A 23,244-nucleotide genomic window follows, 5' to 3' on the forward strand; every position below is an offset into this window, starting at 1 on the left:
GTCAATGCATTAGGAAAAGGAGTGACAGGGAAGACTATTGCCAGGTGTCTTTTGAGACCCACCTGTAGCACAGCCACAGTGAGCAAAGAGCTACAGAAGGTGACTTCTGCAGGCTGGAGTGACAATGAGCTACAGCAAGCCAGCGGATAAGGACAGGGATCTGTATTATTCTTTTATCAGCTCCTACCAAGGTGCTCAGACATACCTCTCTCACAGCCCTTGGTGATGAGGGTGCGCAGGGCTTGGCACACAGTGACTCTCAGGTCTGGGCGCTCACTGATAGCTGTGCCCAATGTCCGTGCCAGACCTTTGAAGGAGGCAGCCACATCAGTAGGCCTTGTGCAGAACCCAGGCAGAAGGGTCCAGATCTGGGGAAGGAGTAAGAAAGAAGAATGACACTAGTTACTCATGCTCTTACATGCCTCTCCTCTCCATGTCCTCCTTTTCAGCTGACTCTTACCTGCCACTGTAATGTGTCATAGATCTTGGACTCCACTGTGCTGCCTGCCTGGGCAAGGTCCATTGCTGAAGTGTGCGACAAATACATGGTATGATGCTGGGAACCTCCTGACCATTAGACCTCATTATATCAAAACCAAAAGTCCAACAATAAGGAAGGGAATATGGGTGACATCTCCCATAAATTAAATCATAGCACTTACTTTTAAGCACTAAAAACATGCAAAATGGAAAGAACATGCCTCTCCAGGATAACCTGTCCTCAAGACTTTCTTACTCTTCTTTAAGAACATGAATACAGGGGCTGGGAAGGTGGCTCAGTGGTAAAGCGCTTGCCTTGCATGCTTGAGGCCCTGGGTTCAATTCCTCAGCATCCATAAGCAAAAAAAAAAAGCCAGAAATGGAGCTGTGGCTCATGTGATAGAGCGCTAGCCTTGAGCTGAAGAGCTGAGGGGCAGCACCCAGGCTCAGAATTCAGGCCCACGACCGGACCCCCTCCAAAAAAGGAACATGAATACATTTTAAAATATAGCCAGAAGCCGGGCGCCAGTGGCTCACGCCTGTAATCCTAGCTACTCAGGAGGCTGAGATCTGAGGATCACGGTTCAAAGCCAGCCCGGGCAGTTAAGTCCGTGAGACTCCAATAAGACTCCAATAAAACCACTAGAAAACGAGAAGTGGTGCTGTGGCTCAAGCTGTAGAGTGTTCACCTTGAGCTGAAAAGCGCAGGGACAGTGCCCAAGCCCAGAGTTCAAGCCCCATAACCGACCAAAAAAAAAAAAAAAATATATATATATATATATATAAAACCAGAAATGTACTATAACTGAATCACTTGTTCCATTTATCCATTCATTCATATTCCTATTTCTTTATACACATAGCATATCCCTCTAGTTCTGCTAGACCTAATTTAAATGGAACTCTGCAGAGGATGTGTAGATAGTGTCAGATTCCTTGCTATTGGAATCCAAAATGCTAGGAACAACTTTGCTTCCATGTACACGTTTGTATTAAACAACTTCTTCAAGACAGGTGCCTAAACAGAATACCACTAGAAAGTATGGAATCTTGAGGCTGGGAAGGTGGCTCAGTAGAGTGCTTGCCTAGTATGCATGAGGCCCTGGGTTCAATTCCTCAGTACCACATAAACAGAAAAGGCTGGAAGTACACGCTGTGGCTCAAGTGGTAGAGTGCTAGCCTTGAGCTGAAGAGCTGAGGGACAGCACCCAGGCCCAGAATTCAAGCCCCATGACGGACAAAAAGAAAAAAGAAAAAGAAAAGGAAAGAAAGTATGTAATCTCACCAGGTGCTGGTAGCCTGTTATCCCTAGCTACTCAGGAAGCTGAAGTCTGAGAGTCTCCATTCAAAGCTAGCCTAGGTAAGAGAAGTCCCTAATACTTTTTTTGTTGTTGTTGGTCATGGAGCTTGAACTCTGGGCCTGGATGCTGTCCCTGAGCTCTTCAGCTAAATGCTAGTGCTCTACTACTTGAGCCACAGTGCGACTTCCCATTTTCTGAGTGGTTTATTGGAGATAGAAGTCTCACAAACTTTCTTGCCAGCCTCCTGAGTAGCTAGGATTACAGGTGTGACCACTGGTGCCCGGCTCCATAACACTCTTATCTCCACAGCACATAAATGTGTATGTGTATATATGTACACACACACACACACACACACACACACACACTCACTCACTCACTACCATCTTTCAGTATCTTTGAAGGTCTGGTTTTAGGAACCCCATAGAAACCAAGAGCAAGAAATGTTGAAGTTTTTTTTTTTTTTTTTTTGGTTGGTTGTAGATCTTGAACTCTGGGCTTGGGTGCTGTCCCTGAGCTCTTCAGCTCAAGGCAAATGCTCTACTGCTTGAGCCACAGCGCCACTTCCGGTCTTCTAGTTTTTATTGGAGATAGGAGTCTCACGGACCTTCCTGCCCGGGTTGGCTGGTTTTGAACCGCGATCCTCAGATCTCAGCCTTCTGAGTAGCTAGAATTACAGGTGTGAGCCACCGGCGCCCAGCTTGAAGTTTCTTATACAGAATGATGTGCTATTTCCATGTAACCTACACATATCCTCCCATATACTTAAAACCTCTCTAGAATACTTGTAATACCTAATATGGTATAACTCTAGTTCTGTAGTTTAAGTTGAAGATGTAAAAACCAAGGATACAGAGGGCCCTTTGTGGGGCTACTCTGGGCCTGGGCACTGTCCCTGAGCTCCTTTTTGCTCAAGGCTAGTACTCTACCACTTGAGCTACAATGCCACTTCAGCTTTATCTGTCTTTAATTAGAGATGAGTCTCACAGGCTTTCTTGCCTGGGCTGGCTTCAAATTGCAATCCTCAGATCTCAGCCTCCTAAGTAGTTAGGATATAGATGTGATCCACCAATGTCTGGCCTAAAAAATTTTTTTGTAAATCTATCTCCAACCAAGTTGGATGGCAGTGGCTCATGCCTCTAACACCCTAGCTACTCCAGGAAGCCAAGATCTGAGAAGCATGATTTAAAGCCAGACTGGGCAGGAAAGTCTGTGAGACTTATCTCCAAGTAACAACCAAAAATCCAGAAGTAGATCTGTGGCTCAAGTGATAGAACACTAGCCTTGGGCAAAAAAGCTCAGTGACAGTACCTAGGCCCAAGTTCTATCTCAACAGTTTCCACCAGAAAGAAGGGACACCGGTTCCCGTGATCCAAAGGGAAAAAACAAGACCCAGGAAACAGAGGTTCCTAGAGGAGGGCACTCAAGGACTCACTGACCATTTGCTTGGCACAAATTCTGCCAAATGTGCTGGTATGGTGGTCAGCTGATCATTTCAGCTGAGGCTCCAGATAGCAGAGGGCCTCGGCTATACCAGGTAAGGGCTTTGTACCTTTACTCTTCAGGGTGTTAGCCAGTGGCAAGAAGTAGGTGGTGAAGAAAGCAAGCCGTGTTTCCCGTACATGGTCCCGGATGACAGGCAGCAGCCAGCTCCGGGGGAAATCCAGAGTCTCTCTGGGAGCAGAAATGAAGAAAAGGTGACAAGTCAAAGGCCCTTAACGGAGAATTCAGTGGACTCTTCTCCAGGGAGAACAAGCCATCCGACTCTCCTGGGGCTCCCACAATCTAGGTTACACTTACTCAGAGCCATCAATCTCCAAAGGCACAGCCTGTAACACCACCTCAGGTCCCATGCTGGTCACTGCAGCCCCCACTGCCTGGTCCAGGGCTGCTGTGTGGGGGAAGTGAGGGGAGAGGCGCAGGTCGCACAGGGACTGGAGGCACTAGAGCAAAGGGATGATACGAAGTTACCCAGTAGGACATGCTTTCCGGCTGGGCTGTGGCTGAGCAGTAGAGTGCCTACCTAGCATAAGCTGGGTTTGAGTTTGATCCCCAACACCACAAAGAACAAAAATATCATAAAATGTAGGTTTATTTGCTTATTTTAATGCTGGCGTGGGGACTAGAGCTAAATCAATCAAGAAAAAAGTTATTTTTCTCTATTTGCCCTTACTGCAGATCCATCTGACAAGCAGAGATTCCAGAGCAGGCCAATCTCCAAAAGGAGATTGGAGATTCTAGGTCCAGGTAACACCCCATAGTGGAAACCTACAACAGCTTAGCTGACCCAATGAGGTGTCCTATCCTCCTAAAGCCTAGGGCTTTAAATTTTTTTCCTTTCAGCCAGGTGCTGGTGGCTCATGCCTGTAATCCCTAGCTACTCAGAGGAGGCTGAAATCTGAGGATTGCAGTTCAAAGTTAGACCAGGTAGGAAAGTCTATGAGACTCTTATCTCCAATTAACAATCAATCAAGATGGCAAAAGAGAGCTGTGACTCAAGAGGTAGAGTGCCAAGCCTTAACCAAAAAAGCTTAAGGGACAGTGCCCAGGCCCGAATTTACACCCTAGTACCAGCACAAAAAAAATAAAATAAAATAAAATTCCTTTGACAATATGTAAAAAATTAGGAAATTTCACACACAGATGTAGATTTCCAATTTACCTTGAAAAATGTCAGAAACTGTCAAAAGATTACTAACAGGTAACTAAGACAGATCAGCAGGCACAGAAGCTGAGCTGTATCACAGCCCCATCAGCCCATCAACTCCACTTCTCATGGCCTGCCTAGCCTCTTGTAGAAGTCTCATTTGCCAGCCTAACCATCAGGGTTTGGGCCAGACCCTCCAACGGAGGGACCCTCAGTCTCAGATGTTTTCTTCTCCCCCCACCCCACCCCCCCAGTCGTGGAGCTTGAACTCTGGGTTTGGGTGCTGTCCCTGCACACTTCAGCTCAAGGCGAGTGCTCTACCACTCGAGCCACAGCGCCACTTCCGGTTTTCTAGTGGTTTACTAGAAATAAGAGTCTCACAGACTTTCCTGCCCGGGGTTGGCTTTGAACTGTGATCATCAGATCTCAGCCTCCTGAGTAGCTAGGATTACAGGCGTGAGCCACTGGCACCCAGCCCAAGTGTCTTCTTTTTACTAAGCCAGCAGTGGAAGGAGTCAGTGAGGAAGGCCCCATACAACCAGGAGCTGACTCTTCTGCTGACAAGGAATCTGGCCCTACCCTATTCTGGAGTATGATCTACTTAGGACCCAGAGAGAGAGAGTGAGAGAGAGAGAGAGAGAGAGAGGAGAGAGAGAGAGTCTGTGTGTGTTAGGGGTGTGTGTGTGTGTAGGAGGTGACCTCTCACCCATCTCCCTCTTCTTCCCACACTGCCCAGTCAGTGCCCTGGGAACATGATACTGGGCACCTACTATGTACTGTTGGTATGAGTCCAGAATTTAGAGACAGCAACCTGGGGCCCTCCAGAAGCCCTACCCTATTCTGGAGTATGATCTACTTAGGATCCCTAGAGAGGTAGGGGTGTGTGTGTGTATGTGTGTGTGTGGTGACCTCTCACCCATCTGTGTGTGGGGGGGGGGGTGACCTCTCACCCATCTCCCTCTTCTTCCCACACTGCCCAGTCAGTGCCCTGGGAACATGATACCGGGCACCTACTATATACTGTTGGTGTGAGTCCAGAATTTAGAGACAGCAGACCTGGGGCCCTCCAGAAGCTCACAGTCCAAGGGCCCCATCCACTTCCAGCTTACCTTCTTCATCACAGGATGAGCTTGCCTCCCACACACCTCAAAGAAGACACACAGTAACTGCAGCACAAAGCTCCAGGATGCGTGGAATTTATACGTCAGGCCCTCCTCCACTGCCCTGCCAGGATGCAGATACAGTCAGGGCCACAAGATCAGCAGATGACAATGACTGGCAGGCACCATGAGCAGACCCCCCCCCCCAGCTGGTCAGGAAGGGAATGGCTCAGAGAAAGGCAAAAAGTACAACAGAAACTAGATACATAAAACTGTAAATCAAACTGAAGGAGTACTTAGAAGAGGGGACAAAGAAAGATAGAAGATGAATAATTTTTAAATACAGTGCAACTAGCTGGGTACCAGTGGCTGATGCCTATAATCCTAGCTACTCAGGAGGCTGAGATCTGAGGATCGCAGTTCAAAGCCAGCCCGGGCAGGAAAGTCCGTGAAACTCTTTTTTTTTTTTTTGGGGGGGGGGGGGGGGGGGCCGGTCATGGGCCTGGGCGCTGTCCCTCAGCTCTTCAGCTCAAGGCTAGCACTCTACCACTTGAGCCATAGCGCCACTTCCGGCTTTTTTTTTTCTGGTTATGTGGTGCTGAGGAATCAAACCCAGGGCCTCGTGCATGCAAGGCAAGCACTCAACCACTGAGCCACCTTCCAATAAACCACAAGAAAACTGGAAGTGGCGCTGTAGCTCAAGTGGTAGAGCGCTTGACTTGAGCTGAAGAGCTGAGGGACAGCGCCCAGGCCCAGAGTTCAAGCCCCACAACCAAAAAAAAAAAGAGAGAGAGAAAAAAAAATACAGTGTAACTGTCCATGAAAAGAGCATAAAGAACTCAATGAGCCCCCTCCAACCAATGAGGACCCTAAGCTGTAGCAGTGTAACTGTCCATGAAAAGAGCATAAAGAACTCAATGAGCCCCTCCAACCAATGAGGACCCTAAGCTGTAGTGAGGTAGAGGCACTTGCTTGTCCAGGTTGTGCTATTGATTCAAGCCCAGCTCCAGGTACAAGGGCTATGGGTCAGGGATCCAGGGTCCACATTCTTTATCTTTTTGTCAGTTGTGGGTCTTGAACTCAGGGCCCGGGCACTGTCCCTGAGCTCTTTCCCTCAAGGCTAGTGCTCTACCATTTTGAACCACAGCTCTACTTCTGCTTTTCTGGTGGTTAATTAGAGATAAGAATCTCACAGGGACTCTCCTGCCTGGGCTGGCTTTGCATCATAATCCTCAGATCTCAGCCTCCTGAGTAGCTAGGATTACAGACATGAGCCACCAGTATCCAGCCAGGGTCCACATTTACATCCCACCACCACACTTCCCCTGCTTTACGTGTGCCTGAATCATGGTATCCTCCAATTGGCTGAACTGCTCTGGAAGAGGTTTGGTATTCAGCCTCAAATTCCACAGAGCACCTACAGCTGGATGCATGGCCCAGTGTGATTATAAGTGGAACGCTGGCATCATGTAAAACTTGCTGAAAGGCAGCCGTCATGCTCTCCTAACCTAGATACCATATTCTCACCTGAACATCTTGGCGATGTACTGGGCGGGACCTGAGGCTGAGCAGGTTACAGCACCGATGTCGGCCATGTGTGGAGCCACACATTCCTTTAAGATCTCCTGCAAAAAGAAGGCCACAGGCTATCTGGGCTAAGGCAATTCCCAGTCCCATTCTTTCCACCCAGAAAGCTGCTTCCTGAAGTTTCTGAGAAATGTATATGGCATCAGAAGAACTACCACCTAATTGGGTGGGGGGGGGGGGTATTGATTGGGAGGCGACCAGCAGGCAGAACCTCTATATTCTCTGCTCCCTTAGCTAAAGCTGAAGCTAGCAAGGTATACAGTACCTTGAGGCTCTGGGTGGCAGCTATTACCACTGGAGAGTGAGGGGAGAGGAGACAAGTCATCGCTGTTCCAAAAAATCGAGCAAGGTGGCCCAGCCCCAGGTCCCGCTGCAACCTGTCAAGAAATAAAGTTTTCAAATACATGGGGTAGAGGTGGGGCAGAGGAGCTGATCTTGAGCCTCAGGAACCTACCTAGCCCAGAAGCGCAGGTATATAAAGAACCATACATTTGCAGGGCTCCTCAGATGGCTGTTTAAGTAAAGGCCTATTGTCCATGCAGTAACACGTGTGGTGAGTGAAGGATATGCCATCTTTATTCTTGGCCTGACTCTCTGGTGGACCTCCCAGGGAAAATACTCTTCAAAGTAGTGTTCTCCCTCCATCTCCCCCAGCATTTTTTTTTTCTTTTTTTTTTGGTGCTGGTCCTAGGGCTTAAACTGAACCTGGGCACTGACTCTAAGCGTTTTTGCTCAAGGCCACTTGAGCCACAGCTCCATTTTTGCTTTTTTGGCAATTAATGGGAGATAGGAATGTCTCATCTTTCCCACCGGCTTTGAATACAGATCCTTAGGTTTCAGCCTCCTAAGTAGTAAGGATTATAGGTATGTGATCTACTGGCACCCAGCTTTTACTTTTGACATCTTACTACATAGTCTAGACTACAGACAAGCTTCCAACTTGCTAATGCTCCTGCCCAGCCTTTCAGGTTTTTGTTTTATTGTACTTGTACTCGGGGCCTCCACTTGTAAAGCAAGCCAGCACTTTTTTTGCTTTAGTAACACAGTATCATGTTCTTTTTGCCTGGAGCTAATCTTGGATCAAGGTCCTCCTACCTATATCACTCAAGTTGCTGAAATTATAAACCTGAAAAATTGTATCTGGTTTATTTGTTGATATATGGTCTCAAATTTTTTTTTCCCTGGTTGGCCCTGATTTTTTTTTTTTGGGGGGGGTGAGGGTCATGGGGCTTGAACTCTGGGCTTGGGTGCTGTCCTTCAGCTCTTCAACTCAAGGCTAGCACTCTACCACTTGAGCCACAGCACCACTTCTGGTTTCTGGAGGTAACAGTCTCATGGACTTTCCTGCCTGGGCTGGCTTTGAACCTGAATCCTCAGATCTCAGCCTCCTGAGTAGCTAGGATTACAGGTATGAGCCACCTGGACCAGGCATGGCTCTGATCCTTTATGCTCCACCTCTCAAATACCAAGGATTACAGGCCTATGCTACCATGCCCAGCCTCTTTCAGAACAAAATAATCTGTACTGTTAACATTTATATTAGGTCACATATGAACCACTGATGTAAAAATATGCATTCAGTCACTGAAACCTTGTAACAAATAGTGAGGTGAGCTTGTTATTCCTATTTTTCTGATAAGGAAGTTCAGACACAGAAAAGTCAAGAACTTGCCAAGACTACCCAGCCTAGTCTAGTGATGTGAGGATCCATATCCTGGCACTGCACCTGCAATTCTGCACTTTGTTTTCTCACTATATCTTGGAGTTCTTTTTTCTTCTCTCTCTTTTTTTTTTTTTTTGTCTGTCATGGGGCCTGAACTCTGGGCCTTGGCACTGTCCCTCAACTCTTCAGCTCAAGGCTAGTGCTCTACCATTTGAACCACAGTGCCAATTCCAGCTTTTTCTGCTTATGTGGTGCTGAGGAATCAAACCCAGGGACTCATGCATGCAAGGCAGCACTCTACCACTAAGCCACCATCCCAGGCCCTTGGAGTTCTTTTCATAGGAGCATATACACAACTACTTCCTTGTTTTTCTCCCCCCCCCTCACTTAATACAGGGTCTCCTATGTAGATTACACTGGTGTCAACTCACTATGTAGTACAAGCTAACTCAAATTTGCAATCCTCCTGCCTCTACTTCCTGAGGACTGCAATTACAGTGCTGTACCACCACATCCACCTCTACTTCATCACTTCTCTTGCTCATGACTGTATTTAATCTTCCTGGCTCCACACTGCAATGGGACAGGGGTCATTCTAGCTTTTGGGTTTTGTTTGTTTGTTTATTTTGGCTACTGCCTTCTGCTACAGTATCCTTTTTTCTTTCTTTCTTTCTTTTTGCTGGTCATAGGGCCTGATCTCTAGGCCGGGGCGCTGTCCCTCAGCTCTTCAGCTCAAGGCTAGCACTTTAAGACTTGAGCCAAAGCACCACTTCCAGCTTTTTCTGCTTATGTCGGGCTGAGGAATCAAACCCAGGAACTTATGCATGCAAGGCAAGCACTCTACCACTGAGCCACCTTCCCAGCCCCTGCTGGGCACAACTGTAGGTATGCTCCTATAGAACAAGTCCTGAGAATGACTCCACCACTTCTTATCTCTTCAGTTAAAAGGATACTTGCCTAGGAGCTGTGGCAGCTGTGTGACTACTTAACACACACAGCTTCAGCTTCTAGTTTTGTTTCTTCCCCCCACCTTTTGGAACTGAGGTTTGAGCTAACACGTGATAGTCATGAACTACTTATGCTCTGCCCCCAGCCCTCAGCTTCTGGTTCCTAAAGCAGGGCTGAGACCTTGCCTTGAGTGGCCATTGTGACTAGGGAGACAAACCAACAGACAAAGTGCTCAGCACGGACTAGTTCAGAGCAGGACAGGGACAGCCTTCATGGGAAAGAAGACAGATCCAGATAGGTAGAGCCACTGGTGGAAGCCACCAGATTTAGAGACACTCCCTCCAGTCAGAATGTCTCTTTGTAGGTGGCACACTGACTACTGTGTACTTCCCAATATTATTTCAGGGAAGTGAAATCATGAATGCATGCAGACACAGAAAGCAATAGCAGGATTCAAGACTATGAAGCCCAGAGGATGGAATCATCAGCCCTGATGGAGACTGGTCTGGAAGTGCTGATATACCCTGGTGGAAAAACCTAGTATGCAGGGTGGCACAATCAGGGTGTAGCAAGAATCAAGACCAGAGGTGTGGCTCAAGTGGGAAAACACCATTTGTGAGCAGAAGAAGCCAAATGAAAGTATAAGGCCCTGAATTCAAGCCCTAGTATAAGCAAAAACAAAACAAAACAATACCCCAAACCCTCAGTCCCAACCCAGACTGCAGTCCTTTCAGCATACCATGTGGCTGCTCGCAGCTGGCTGGCAGAACACTCTGGTGGGAAAGGAACTAAACCAGGCACAATCCATTCCCTAGTGCTTCCTAGAGCCAGAGCTGATGTGTGGCAAACTCCATGTGGAACTACCAATGCCAACGAAGCCAGCTGACCTCTCCAGCTGTGCACATCCCTCGCATCTGTATGCAAAGCTAGCAGCCTGGAGACAGGCCTATGGTGCTCCTCTGCCTTATTCTTACCTGACCAGGTTGATATGAGCTTTCTCCATGACCTTTAGCCAGGCCAGTAGGGGCTGTAGATCATTTTCACTGGGAATGTAGTCATATAAGGCCTAGAGGTAAGACACAGTAAGCAGATATGTGAGAAAGAAAGCAGGTCACCAATGGCCCCAGGACACCAGCAGTCACAGGCTGGGACTCCCAGCCCTCCTGACATTCCCTGTTTCGTGAAGTCCTTCGAGTCCTGAGGCTCTAGAAGCAGATACCCGGTTGACTCACAAACTTTCTGTAGTTCTGATAAAAACTAGAGCCCTTCTCCAGGGACATGCACATGAAGAGACACAGTTCATAAACAAATCTGGGAATGGGGGTAGTGGGGGGGGGGGGGAGAGGGGGGTTTCAAGAACCCTGAACAGGGGCTGGGAAGATGGCTCAGTGGTAGAGCGCTTGCCTTGCATGCATGAGGCCCTGGGTTCGATTCCTCAGCACCACATAAGAAAAAAGGAAAAAAGCTGGGGGCTGGGAAGGTGGCTCAGTGGTAGAGTGCTTGCCTTGCATGCCTGAGGCCCTGGGTTCGATTCTTCAGCACCACATAAGCAAAAAGAAAAAAACCGGAAGTGGTGCTGTAGCTCAAGTGGCAGAGCATTAGCCTTGAGCTGAAGAGCAGAGGGACAGCGCTCAGGCCCAGAGTTCAAGCCTCATGACCGACCAAAAAAAAAAAAAAAAATTGAACAAGTTATCTATAACCATGTGACCATAATGAAACCAAAGAGCCAGACCCCAGCTCCAGTGGATACTGAGATGACAACAAAGGCCTGCATAGCTATCTATTGGTCTACTCCACTGGAGCAGCTCAGCCTGTCCACCCTCAACTTGAAGATAGGGAGCAGCTGCAATTCTTCCATCACAGCTTTCTTAGGGACCCACCTGGTAGGGTCTCCTCTCCATCAGGACTCACCGTGATAATCTGGGCGTTGAGCTCTGCTGATAGGGTGCCCAAGCTAGGTTTGGCATGGAAGAGATTGTGGAAGGCCTGCATGGCACAGGCAGTCACCAGCTGAAAGAGACACACAGGATTTGAGAGATAACACAGACCCCACAGCTGCCCTAAATCCCTTGACCTCTCACAGTACCAGATGAGCTACAAAGAAGCCACAGCCTTATACTTAAAATATGCTTCACACATCTAGCTACACTAAGCACTGTCATTTTGTGTATGCAGGTCCTAGAGCTTGAACTCAGGGTCTGGGCACTGTCCTTGAGCTTTTGTTCAAGACTAGTACTGTATTATTTAAGCCACAGCGTCATTTATGGCTTTTTTGGTGGTTACTTGGAGGGAAGAGTTTCTTAGATTTGTCTTCCTGGGACGGCTTTGAACTGTGATCCTCAGATCTCAACCTCCTGAGTAGTCAGAATTGGTTTTGTTTTTTTTTTTGGGGGGGGGGGGTCTGGTCATGGGGCCTGAACTCTGGGCTGGGTGCTGTCCTTCAGCTCTTCAGCTCAAGGCTAGCGCTCTACCACTTGAGCCACAGCGCCACTTCCAGCTTTTTTCTTTTTGCTTATGTGGTGCTGAGGAATCGAACCCAGGGCCTCAGGCATGCAAGGCAAGCGCTCTACCACTGAGCCACCTTCCCAGCCCCTATTTATGTACTTTTTAATGTATATTTGTTTATCCAAAGAGGAAACATATAAAAGGATCTACAGCCAACTATTTGTACCATTAGGAAATGAGAGTTGGGGAAAAAGAGACTTTCAATTATTTATTACTATTGTTTTGCCAGCTTGTGGATGGAACCCCGGACGCTGAACTTGATCTCTACCACTGAACTACAACCATAAGTTTTTTTCTTTGTGTGTGTGGTGTACATGAATGTGCATGCACTGGTACCAGGACTTGTAGTCAGTTTCCCAAACTATTGTTTGGCTTTTTCACACCCAGCTGGTGCTCTACCACTTAGGCATATCGTTAGCCAGTATTCTGCTGGTTAACTGGAGATAGAGTCTTGCAGTTTTCTGCTCAGCCTGGCTTGGAACTGTGATCCTCCAGCCCTTAGCTTCCTGAGCTGAAATGACACTTTACGGATCCATCAGTTCCTCATGCTGACCTGATCTGTGAAGTCAGCTTCTAACTAGACCAGGACCATGAGATAGCTCAGCCATATCCTGACTCGTGGATGATATGATGGATGAATAAGTATCCTTGGTTTTACCTTAAGAGTAGGGTCAGGGAAGAAAGATGCTAGGTCCTGCTGTAAAGACTGAGTTGCTTCAATGTTTAGCAACCTGGTTTTAAACTATTAGGCTCAGACTGTCCTGCTGTCTCAGTCTACCAAATAGCTGGGACTACAGGTATATTCCACTTTGCCCAGCCCTAAGTCCTGCTTTCTGCCTGTCCAGTGGGTACCCAAATGGAACCACTGTGGGACCACCTTCCTTCTTGTGGCCTAAGCTTACCACATGGCTCAAGGTCATGACGCGTAGGAGAGTCTCACTGCAACTCTTCACCAGGCCTTCGGGGAAGCAGGGTAGCACGTCCTTTAGCAGTGTCAGCATGTGCAGCATGGTGGTAGCCTCCTTGGAGCCTGACAGAGAAACAGAGAGATTTGAACTCTGCCTCACACTTGCTAATCTGACAGTCTGCTACTGGAGTTATATCATCCTTGCTTTCTTTTCATTATTTTGTTTGTGTCCATTTTTTGTGTGCTAGTCCTGGGCACTATCCCTGAGCTTCTTTTTACTCAAGGCTAATGCTCTATCACTTCAGCCACTACTTGTTCATTATTTTGGAGATGGAGTCTGGTGAACTTCTCTTCCCCAAACTGGTCTTAAACAAAGATTCTCCTTATCTTAAGCTTTGAGTGGCTAGGATTATAGCTGTGAATCACCAGCATCAGGCAAATGGAGAGTTCTATTACTAATCCTCCTCACCACTTCCCCTACCCGGGCCCAGGGCCTGGCTGTCCCACCTCCAGCCTTCTCAATCTCCTGGATGCAGAACTTGGCGGTGGAGACAGCAGCAGGATGATGAGCAGGGGCCTTTTCACCAAACATGAAGTCACTGCCCTTGAGAACTGAGCATACCCCATGCTGGGCAGCCTTCCGAATCTGAGGGGCAAGAAAAGGGGAAAGGGGATCAACATTCTACCGAATATTGGGTGCCTGTAAATGCTACCAATAAGCAAGCACTGACTGAACACCTACTACATACCCGTTACTCTGCTGGCTTTCTCAGGTACAGAATCCTGAGCTCTCTACTAACTTACCTAATGGCCCAGAAGAAGCCCGGCTATGTAATCTCAGTTCCATTGCCCTTTTCTACCTACCAGAGATTTATCCAGTCAAACAGCCAGTAAATGCAGAGTAGCACAAGCCAGGCACTGTTCTAGGTATTTACAGACGTGAAACATAATAGACAACTCATACTCCACAGGAGAAGCAGAGTAAACTACACATCAGCTGACAGAAAATAATTGGCAAAAAGAAAAAGGTTTTAGAAAACTTTGTATAGAGTGGTCAGGAAGGTGCTATTCCAGTGAAGTGACATTTCAGCATTGATCCTGACCTGGAAGGTAAGGGAATCATCACGTGGACACACAGGAAAGAAGATATAAGACTACCTGTCCTAACTGCTTCTTAGCACAAATGAAGGATTCTGGATTAGTAATTATTTTTCTATGCCCCGAACACAAATTTCTGGAGGAAAAGGTGGTCAGCCCCCATTTACTGAGCATCTACTATATGCCAGGCACTGCATCAAATCTGAAAAACACTGCAGCCTCCTCACAACCCTGCAGCAAAGCTGAAATGACCATCCCTATTTTATAGCCAGGAATCCCAAGTTTAGAGACATGAGTAACTCTCTCAGAGTGCCAACACTGCTGAATCCAAAATCCAACTTAGGATGCCACCCTCCTTGCCAAGACAGAGACATACTAGGAGACTGACAAGTCAACAGGTCACTGGCTGAGGAGGCATGAGAGAGATTCTGAGGGCCTGACATTTATCCCCTGCTGGAGAGAGGCTGACTCAGATTGAAGCCTTACAGGCAGAAAAGAGACGCTGAGCAAGAGCCCAGCACTCAGGGTCATCTCTGTAATCCCACTCACACAGGCCAGATCCTCCCCATCTTCTGGAATGCACTGATCTCACCTTGGGCTTGGCATGCACGGTGAAGCTCTGCAGCCCATGGTATACCTGAAGGGTCAGGGGATATCCCCAGGCCTCCAGGTCTTGCTTCCGCAGGAGGGTGGCCAGGCAGGACAGGACCTTAAAGAAGAGTTAGAGTGTCTCAGGATCACCAGCCTCAGCTTAGAGAGAAAGAGATCCCAGGTTCTCAGCAACCCCAGAAAATCTCAAAGGGATCTGCCTAAGGATCCAAAGTGTCGGAACCCCTCATGGGGAAATGCAGGGGGCTCGGAGAGACATAGACTAACCCATCGGAGGGCAGAGGTGGAGCCACTGCTGGCCTGGGCAGACATGATGTCCATGAAGGCTTTGGAGGTATCTGAGAACTTTTTAATGAGCACAGGGCTGGGCACTCTGTGGGGAGAATGAGAAGAGTTAATCCAGCGGCAACTTTGAAATGCAACTGGCGCAGGTCTCAGTGAAGCTCAGGAAGGAGTTGGACTACCATAGGAGTGCTACTGACTCAGTCACTCAGGAGAGGAGCTCATCCTTCCTGACACTCATTTCAGTCTACTTCCCATGACTTCTCATCTTCCCTCATCTTCTCACTCCTCACAAACTCCTTTCATGACTCGTATCAACCCTCTGTCCCCTCTGTGAAGGTCTGTTCCCTGAATCCTCTCCCTATGCCTTCTCCTTACCCATTCACTTTCCAGAGCTGACATCTCCCTAGGCATGAACATTCACTCAGACCCAAGCCACTCCCACATCCCAATGTACAATACTACCCAGAGACTCGAGTATCTTCTTAAATTGCTATTGTAAATTTACTATTGTAATAAATTATGTATGTAGTACATACATCTTAACTATGTCAAAGTGCTCAATTCAGTAGTAGTAAGTATATTAATACAGTTTTACAATATAGTCATGTGAGAACTCAGAAATCTTCTGGCACTAAGGCTTCAACTCAGGGCCTGTACACTGTCCTTCAGTTTTTTTGTTCAAGGCTAGGGCTCTACCACTTGAGCCATACTTCCACTTCTGGCTTTTTGATGGTTGAGTAGAGATCTGAGTCTCACACGGTCCTGCCTGGGCTGGCTTCAAAGCCAGATCCTCAGATCACAGCTTCCTGAGTAGCTAGATTATAGGAGCCACAGCATCCAGCGAAGAATCTTTTCTTTAGTCTCACTATATAGCCCATGCTGTCCTCAAACATCATCTTGCCTTGCCTCCCAAGTACAGTACTGGCTTTAAGCACAGGTCTTCACACAGTTGCTAGTGTAAGTGCTCTACCATTTAAGCTAGATGAGACTACAGGCCACCAAACACAGCCTTTCAGGTTTTGTAAGATGTGGGGCTTGAACTTGGCCTGGGTGCTAAGCTCTTCAGCTCAAAGCTAGCACTCTACCACTTGAGCCAGAGTGCCACTTCTGATTTTCTAGTGGTTAATTGGAGATAAGAGCCTCACATACTTTCCTGCCTGGCTGGCTCTTAACCAAGATTCTCAGATCTCAGCCTCCTGAGTAGCTAGGATTTTACTGGTGTGAGCCACTGTGCCCAGCTTTTTTTTTTTGCCAGTCCTGGAGCTTGGACTCAGAGCCTGGGCACTGTCCTTGAGCTTCTTTTGCTCAAGGCTAATACACTTACAACTTGAGCCACAGCACCACTTCTGGCTTTTTCTGTTTATGTGGTACTGAGGAATTGAACCCAGGGTGGTTTCATGCATGCTAAGCAGGCACTCTACCACTAAGCCACATTCCCAGCCTCAAGTATCTTTTTTTTTTTGGTCGGTTGTGGGGCCTGAACTCGGGGCCTGGGTGCTGTCCTTGAGCTCTTCAGCTCAAGGCCAACACTTTACCACTTGAGCCACAGTGCCACTTCTAGCTTTTTCTGCTAATGTGGTGCTGAGGAATTGAACCCAGGGCCTCATGCATGCGAGGCAAACACTCTACCACTGAGCCACCTTCCCAGCCCCTCAAGTATCTTTTTTTTTGGTCGGTCGTGGGGCTTGAACTCTGGGCCTGGGCGCTGTCCCTCAGCTCTTCAGCTCAAGGCGAGCACTCTACCACTTGAGCTACAGCGCCACTTCCGGTTTTCTAGTGGTTTATTGGAGATAGGAGTCTCACGGTCTCTCCTGCCCGGGCTGGCTTTGAACCGCGATCCTCAGATCTCAGCCTCCTGAGTAGCTTAGGATTACAGGCGTGAGCCACCAGTGCCCGGCCCCTCAAGTATCTTTTTAGAGAACAATTCTCCATCCTACTTCTCCTGTGCAAATTCCCTTCTTTACTCTACAGACCTGGAGATCACACTATAGCCAGGACTTACCGCTTCAGGACAAGGTTCAATAGGTAAGCGACAGCAGCCAGGGACTCCGGGGACTCCACTGCTTCCATTGTAGTCATCTGAGGGCCAGATGGAGGGGATGTAAATGGATAAAGTGGCACATTACAGTTAGAAAAGCAGAGGCAGAGAAGGGAGCCAAGAGAGCAATTACAACCAAGAATTATTGTGTCAGAGGTTCATAAGCACAATTCAACTGCCAGATAATGTTAAAAATAAAAAATGCCGCCGGGCGCTGGTGGCTCACGCCTGTAATCCTAGCTACTCAGGAGGCTGAGATCTGGGGATCGCGGTTCAAAGCCAGCCCGGGCAGGAGAGACCGTGAGACTCCTATCTCCAATAAACCACCAGAAAACCGGAAGTGGCACTGTAGCTCAAGTGGTAGAACGCTCGCCTTGAGCTGAGGGACAGCGCCCAGGCCCAGAGTTCAAGCCCCACAACCGACAAAAAAAATAAATAAATAAAAATAAAATAAAATAAAAAATGCCCTTAGATATCACATGACTTCGGGCAAACTCAATAGTAAAAAAGGTAAATTATGAATATTCAGATATCACAATGGAAATAATTTTGACCAAGTTGAACCCTTAAAAGGTTCTTATGAGCTGGGCGCCAGTGGCTCACACCTGTAATCCTAGCTACTCAGGAGGCTGAGATCTGAGGATCATGGTTCAAAGCCAACCCCAGGCAGAAAAGTCCATGAGACTCTGATATCCAATAAACCACTGGAAAACCAGAAGTGGCACTGTGGCTCAAGAGGTAGAGCACTCTCTTTGAGCTGAAGTGTGCAGGGACAGCACCCAGGCCCAGAGTTCAAGCTCCACGACCGACAAAAAAAAAAAAAAAAGGTTCTTATGGACCCCAAGACTCTATTTGGGAAATGATATTATTTTATTTTTTAGCACTATTGGGCTCTGAACTTGAGATTGTGACCAGGCAGGTGCTCTCCCACATAGGCCCTATCTCCAGTCTGGCTTGTTTGCTGGCTAATTGGAGACAGAGACTCTAAGACTTTTCTGCCCCAGCTGAGCTGAAAACATCCTTAGATCTCAGCATCCCAAGTAGCTAGGGTTAGAGACATGAATCACCAGTGCCCAGCTTTCTCTCTTTTTTCCACTAGGATCTTCATTTTTGCCAAGCAAGCCTAAACTGCAATCCTGTTTACATTTCCCTCATAGCTGCGATAGCAGGCAGATGCCACTATGACCAGATTTTTTTTCTTTTTGTGCCACCCCTGGGTCTTAAACTCAGCCTGGGTATAGACCCTGAGCTTTTTTGCTGAAGGCTAGCACTCTACCACCAGTGACAGCTCAGGTATTTTGTTTTGTTTTTATTTGGTCAGTCATGGGGCCTGAACTCTGGACCTGGGCGCTGTCCCTCAGCTCTTAAACTCAAGGCTAGCACTCTACCACTTGAGCCACAGCTCCACTTCAGCTTTTTCTGCTTATGTGGTACTGAGGAATCGAACCCAGGGCCTCAAGCATGCAAAGCAAGCACGCTACCACTGAGCTACCTTCCCAGCCCAATGTTTTTATTTTTTAATCAGTGGAGATGGGGTCCTGCAGACTTTTTGCCCAGGCTGGCCTCAAATTGCAATCATTCCAATCTCAGCCTCCTCTGCAGTTAGGACTACATTTATGAGTCACTATATCCAGCATGAAAATTTCTAGAGGATCTTTACACCTAACTCATGTTTTCAGATCAAGAAAGAGAAACCAAGGAGAGTAAATAGAAAGAGTGAATGAAAGCCAGGCACCAGTGGTTCATGCCTGTAATCCTAGCTACTCAGGAGGCTGAGATCTGAGGATCATGGTTCAAAGCCAGCCCACAGGAAAGTCCATGAGACTCATCTCCAATTAACTACCCAAAGCTATAGCTCAAGTAATAGAGAAACGACTTTAAGCCAAAAAGCTCAGGGACAGCACTGAGGCCCTGGGTCTAACCCCCCAAGACTGACACCAAAAACAGTAAGAGAAAAAGGAGGAAAAAAGGGAGGAGGGGCCGGGTGCCATTCAAGAGACTGAGACCTGGAAGATTGTGGTTAGAAGCCAGACTGGGCAGAAAGGTCCAAGTGAGACTCTTTTTTTTTGTTGTTTTTTTTTTGGGGGGTCCGGTCGTGGGGCCTGAACTCTGGGCCTGGGCGCTGTCCCTCAGCTCTTCAGCTCAAGGCTAGCGCTCTACCACTTGAGCCACAGCCCCACTTCCGGCTTTTTTCTTTTTGCTTATGTGATGCTGAGGAATCGAACCCAGGGCCTTGAGCATGCAAGGCAAGCGCTCTATCACTGAGCCACCTTCCCAGCCCCCCAAGTGTGACTCTTATCTCCAATTAACCACTCAAAAACTGGGATCTGGGGGTGGGAAGGTGGCTTAGTGGTAGAGTGCTTGCCTCGCATGCATGAGGTCCTGGGTTTGATTCCTCAGCACCACATAAACAGAAAAAGCCGGAAGTGGTGCTATAGCTCTCAAATGGTAGAGCGCTAGCCTTGAGTTGAAGAGCCAAGAGACAGGGCCCAGGCCCAGAGTTCAGGCCCCATGATCGGGACCAGAAAACAACAACAACAACAACAACAACCAAACTGGGATCTAGCAATGTGGCTTAAATAATAGGAGCTAGCCTTAAGCACAAAGAGACTCAAGGACAGGGCCCAGGCCCTGAATTCAAGCCCAAAAACTGACAAGCAAGCAAGCAAGCAAGCAAGAGAAAGGAAGGAAGGAAGGAAGGAAGGTAGGAAGGAAGGAAGGACCAACACCAAAAAAATAAAGCAAACAAAACTAGGTGTGGTGGTATGGTGGTACAGACCCTGCCTACCATCCTCGCTACCCAGGAAGTTTATAGGAAGGACCATAGTCCAGGCCAGTGCAAGCAAAAAACAAGACTATTCAAAAATAATAAGAAGAGGTTTGGAGCTATAGCTCAGTTTGTAGAGTGCTGGCCAATGAGCAGATGCATCAGTATTGAATTTGAGTCCCAGTCTCAGACAAAAAGAAAAAAGAAGAAAAATAAGGTAAGAAGAAAGGGCTGGGGGCATAGCTTAAATGATAGAGCAACTACAGGCAAGCATAACTCCTGTTCAAAACCCTTGTACTGGCAAAGAAAAAACAAAGAAGGAAAGAAAAAAAAAGGGAGCAAGCAAACAGAAGAATCATGGAACAAATATCACCAGCCTTTCCAAACCACCTGGGAACAATAGAAGTACTTTCACTTGCTCGAAGTCATGGTTCTCTATTGCCACAAGTCAGGGATATCTGTTATCTCTCTAGAACCTGCTTAGCTCCGCTGTGAACACCCACCCCTGTCAAACTCACCAGAGCAGCAAAGTACTCAGTCTCAGTCTCTTTCCCTCCCTGGGAGCGAATCACCTCTGTAACAGCAGCAAGAACAGCACAAATCTGTACAGGAAGGAGAAAGTACCTGTGACATACCTTCATAGCCCCTTTTTCCTTTCTCTTTCATAAATTAATCTCTTGGTAAGTCCAGACAGACAATGTGGAAGCAGCATTTAGACTGGGGTACACATCACAGGGCCTAGTAAACAAGAGGTCTTAGAATATGATTGCCAGATCCCCTCCCAATTATAGTAGTTTTTATGGAAATACATGCATAACTGTGCAAGGACCTATGCACAAGTATGTTCACTGCAGCAACAAATTAGAATAGTCAGGTAGTTATCAACAGGGAATTTATAATGTACTTTAAATTAACAAATGATAGATTTAAACATTGTATAACAATTATTGAGAAGAACGAAGACACAAGCATGGAGATGTCATAATGAAATCCCACTTTGCACAACTAATGTATACTAATAAAAATAATAAAATTATGAACAATTACATGTGATGAGAAATACTGTTCATTGGGGATAATGTTAAATGATGATGCATCTAAAATATAATCATATTTTGGTAAACCCAAATGACAAAACGAATAAAAACAAACAAAAAAGATTTAGCAAAATAAGGCTGGGCATGGTGGTGTATAATTGTAACCCAGCACACAGGAAATTCAGGCAGGAGGAAGGAGTTTGAGACCAGCCTGGGCTACATAAGAAGATCCTATCGCAACAACAATAACAAATGAAGAGTATACCTCTTTTTTTTGCCTGTCCTGGCACTCGAACTCAAGGCCTGGGCCCTATCCCTGAGCCTCTTCGTGCTCAAAGCTTGCACTCTGATTAATGTACCTTCTAGAAAATATAAGTCTTTACTATTGAACAGTGCTGGTCTAAGATACATAGTGACCCATTGTAGTAGCTGCTGCAAAGGAGAGAAGTTTTAAAGTTCTAACGTTTTATTCTCTTTTTTTTTTTTTGGGTCCGGTTGTGGGGCCTGAACTCTGGGCCTCAACTCTTCAGCTGTCCCTCAACTCTTCAGCTCAAGGCTAGCGCTCTACCACTTGAGCCACAGCGCCACTTCCGGCTTTTTTCTTTTTGCTTATAGTGGTGCTGAGGAATCGAACCCAGGGCCACAGGCATGCAAGGCAAGCGCTCTACCACTGAGCCACCTTCCCAGCCCCACGTTTTATTCTCTTTACATCACTTTGTATCATGTAGCATTGTATCATCTTATGTAACATTTGTATCACCTAACACTGACACTTTTCGCTTAAACACAGAAAAATATAAATATGTAACTTTATGTGTCTTTAGGGAAGGAAATGTCTAGAAAATATTCCTACCCTCAAGGGCTTTAACTCCCTAGCATGATAAACATTGTTTTACAAAGAGTTCTTATCTTAGGTGGACAATTTATTGGGGACAAAGAAAAGGAGAAAATGACACATCATCCAGGAATATCAGCTGTTGTCACCAGAGAGAGAGAGAGAGAGAGAGAGAGAGAAAGAGTGGGGGGGGAGGGAGGGCCAACAAGCCTGGCTCCTGCTGTCCTGCGTCTGTCCCTACCTCCTTGTGGGCGGCAGAGTTAGACTCCCAGAAGCGCTGCACTTTGCTGAAGGTGACGTTTGTGCAATCCGACAGGCCACTCAGGAACGTGCCTGAGGACTTCTCGGTGACGGCCAGCTCCGGCTCTTCTTCCATGGGCGTCTCAGGGTCTGCGCGCTTGCCCAGCCGCAGGGACCCCGATTGCAGCTCATTGTGCAACTTCACGGCGTCAACCGTCAGGTCGCTCTTCCCTGAGAACGCGAGGCGGGAACACGGTAAGAAAGCCCCGCACGTCTACCCCGAACTTCCCTGCGGCCGAGAGAACCACCACACCCGCGGCGACACCCTCCAACCCCAACGCAGCAGGCCTTCCCGATGAGCTCCAGACCAGACCTCCAACGCCTGGGACCCGGACCGACCCGGACCCGCCGGGACCCGCCGGGACCCGCCCCTCGGGGAACCGCACGGCCCGGCGCCCGCGCCCGGATCCGAAGGCCCGACTACCTGCGGGCCGGCTGAAAAAGCGGCTGCGGGCGGCCTGGCGGTGGCGGCAAATGCTGGGGTTGCTGTCGCTGCTGTGGCCTTTCTTCCAGCGCTTCAACTTGGCCGACACCCCGGAGGGCAGCTTCCCGGAGCGACCCATGTGGACTAGACGTGGGCCAAACTGAGGCTGATCTCAAGACCGGCTTTCGGCGAAGCAGAACTACGCGCGGATCCCCACGTGGGTCCTCCACCGGCTTACTGCCTCTTCCGGTGTCGTCACTTCCGGATTGGCGTCCGTCACCATGGCAAAAATAGTCAACATCCGCCTTCACTTTTCCATCAAGTGTCAGAGACCTGTCGCAAGGAAAGAAGTTCTGTTGCTAGGCATCCTTGGGGTTCCTACCTCAGGACCATGGTTCTTGGCCACTGGAGTAGGCCTTATAGAACAGTTCCGCCGGGCGCCGGTGGCTCCCGCCTGTAATCCTAGCTACTCAGGAGGCTGAGATCTGAGGATCGCGGTTCAAAGCCAGCCGGGGCAGGAAAGTCCGTGAGACTCTTACCTCCAATTAACCACTAGAAAACTGGAAGTGGCGCTGTGGCTCAAGTGGTAGAGCGCTCGCCTTGAACAGAAGAGCTCAGGGACAGCACGTGAGCCCCCAGAGTTCAAGTCCCACAACCAACAACAACAAAACTCTTTTAATTACCTGTTGTGGTAGCATACATCTAGAATTCCA

General features: G+C 47.8%; 1 protein-coding gene across 2 annotated transcripts in view; it reads right to left on the reverse strand.

The window, feature by feature from the left end:
- Nucleotides 1-22,753, reverse strand: part of Rrp12 (ribosomal RNA processing 12 homolog (S. cerevisiae)) — a 35,911-nt gene extending 13,158 nt beyond the window's left edge. For both annotated transcript variants that reach the window (XM_013017865.1, XM_013017867.1), the window contains exons 1-17: nucleotides 22,532-22,753; nucleotides 22,049-22,278; nucleotides 20,454-20,537; nucleotides 17,133-17,209; nucleotides 15,113-15,218; nucleotides 14,829-14,945; nucleotides 13,646-13,784; nucleotides 13,134-13,261; nucleotides 11,638-11,736; nucleotides 10,701-10,792; nucleotides 7,381-7,492; nucleotides 7,056-7,153; nucleotides 5,538-5,652; nucleotides 3,582-3,724; nucleotides 3,334-3,455; nucleotides 461-525; nucleotides 206-368 (exon numbers count right to left, since the gene is read on the reverse strand). In XM_013017865.1, coding sequence (XP_012873319.1) covers nucleotides 206-368; nucleotides 461-525; nucleotides 3,334-3,455; nucleotides 3,582-3,724; nucleotides 5,538-5,652; nucleotides 7,056-7,153; nucleotides 7,381-7,492; nucleotides 10,701-10,792; nucleotides 11,638-11,736; nucleotides 13,134-13,261; nucleotides 13,646-13,784; nucleotides 14,829-14,945; nucleotides 15,113-15,218; nucleotides 17,133-17,209; nucleotides 20,454-20,537; nucleotides 22,049-22,278; nucleotides 22,532-22,670 — 2,029 coding nt within the window. In that variant the 5' untranslated portion in view covers nucleotides 22,671-22,753. The remainder of the gene's footprint in view (nucleotides 1-205; nucleotides 369-460; nucleotides 526-3,333; nucleotides 3,456-3,581; nucleotides 3,725-5,537; nucleotides 5,653-7,055; nucleotides 7,154-7,380; nucleotides 7,493-10,700; nucleotides 10,793-11,637; nucleotides 11,737-13,133; nucleotides 13,262-13,645; nucleotides 13,785-14,828; nucleotides 14,946-15,112; nucleotides 15,219-17,132; nucleotides 17,210-20,453; nucleotides 20,538-22,048; nucleotides 22,279-22,531) is intronic.
- Nucleotides 22,754-23,244: the final 491 nt, after the last annotated feature.

This window comes from Dipodomys ordii, unplaced genomic scaffold (genome assembly GCF_000151885.1).
Source record: "Dipodomys ordii isolate 6190 unplaced genomic scaffold, Dord_2.0 Scaffold36, whole genome shotgun sequence".
Lineage (NCBI taxonomy): Eukaryota > Metazoa > Chordata > Mammalia > Rodentia > Heteromyidae > Dipodomys > Dipodomys ordii.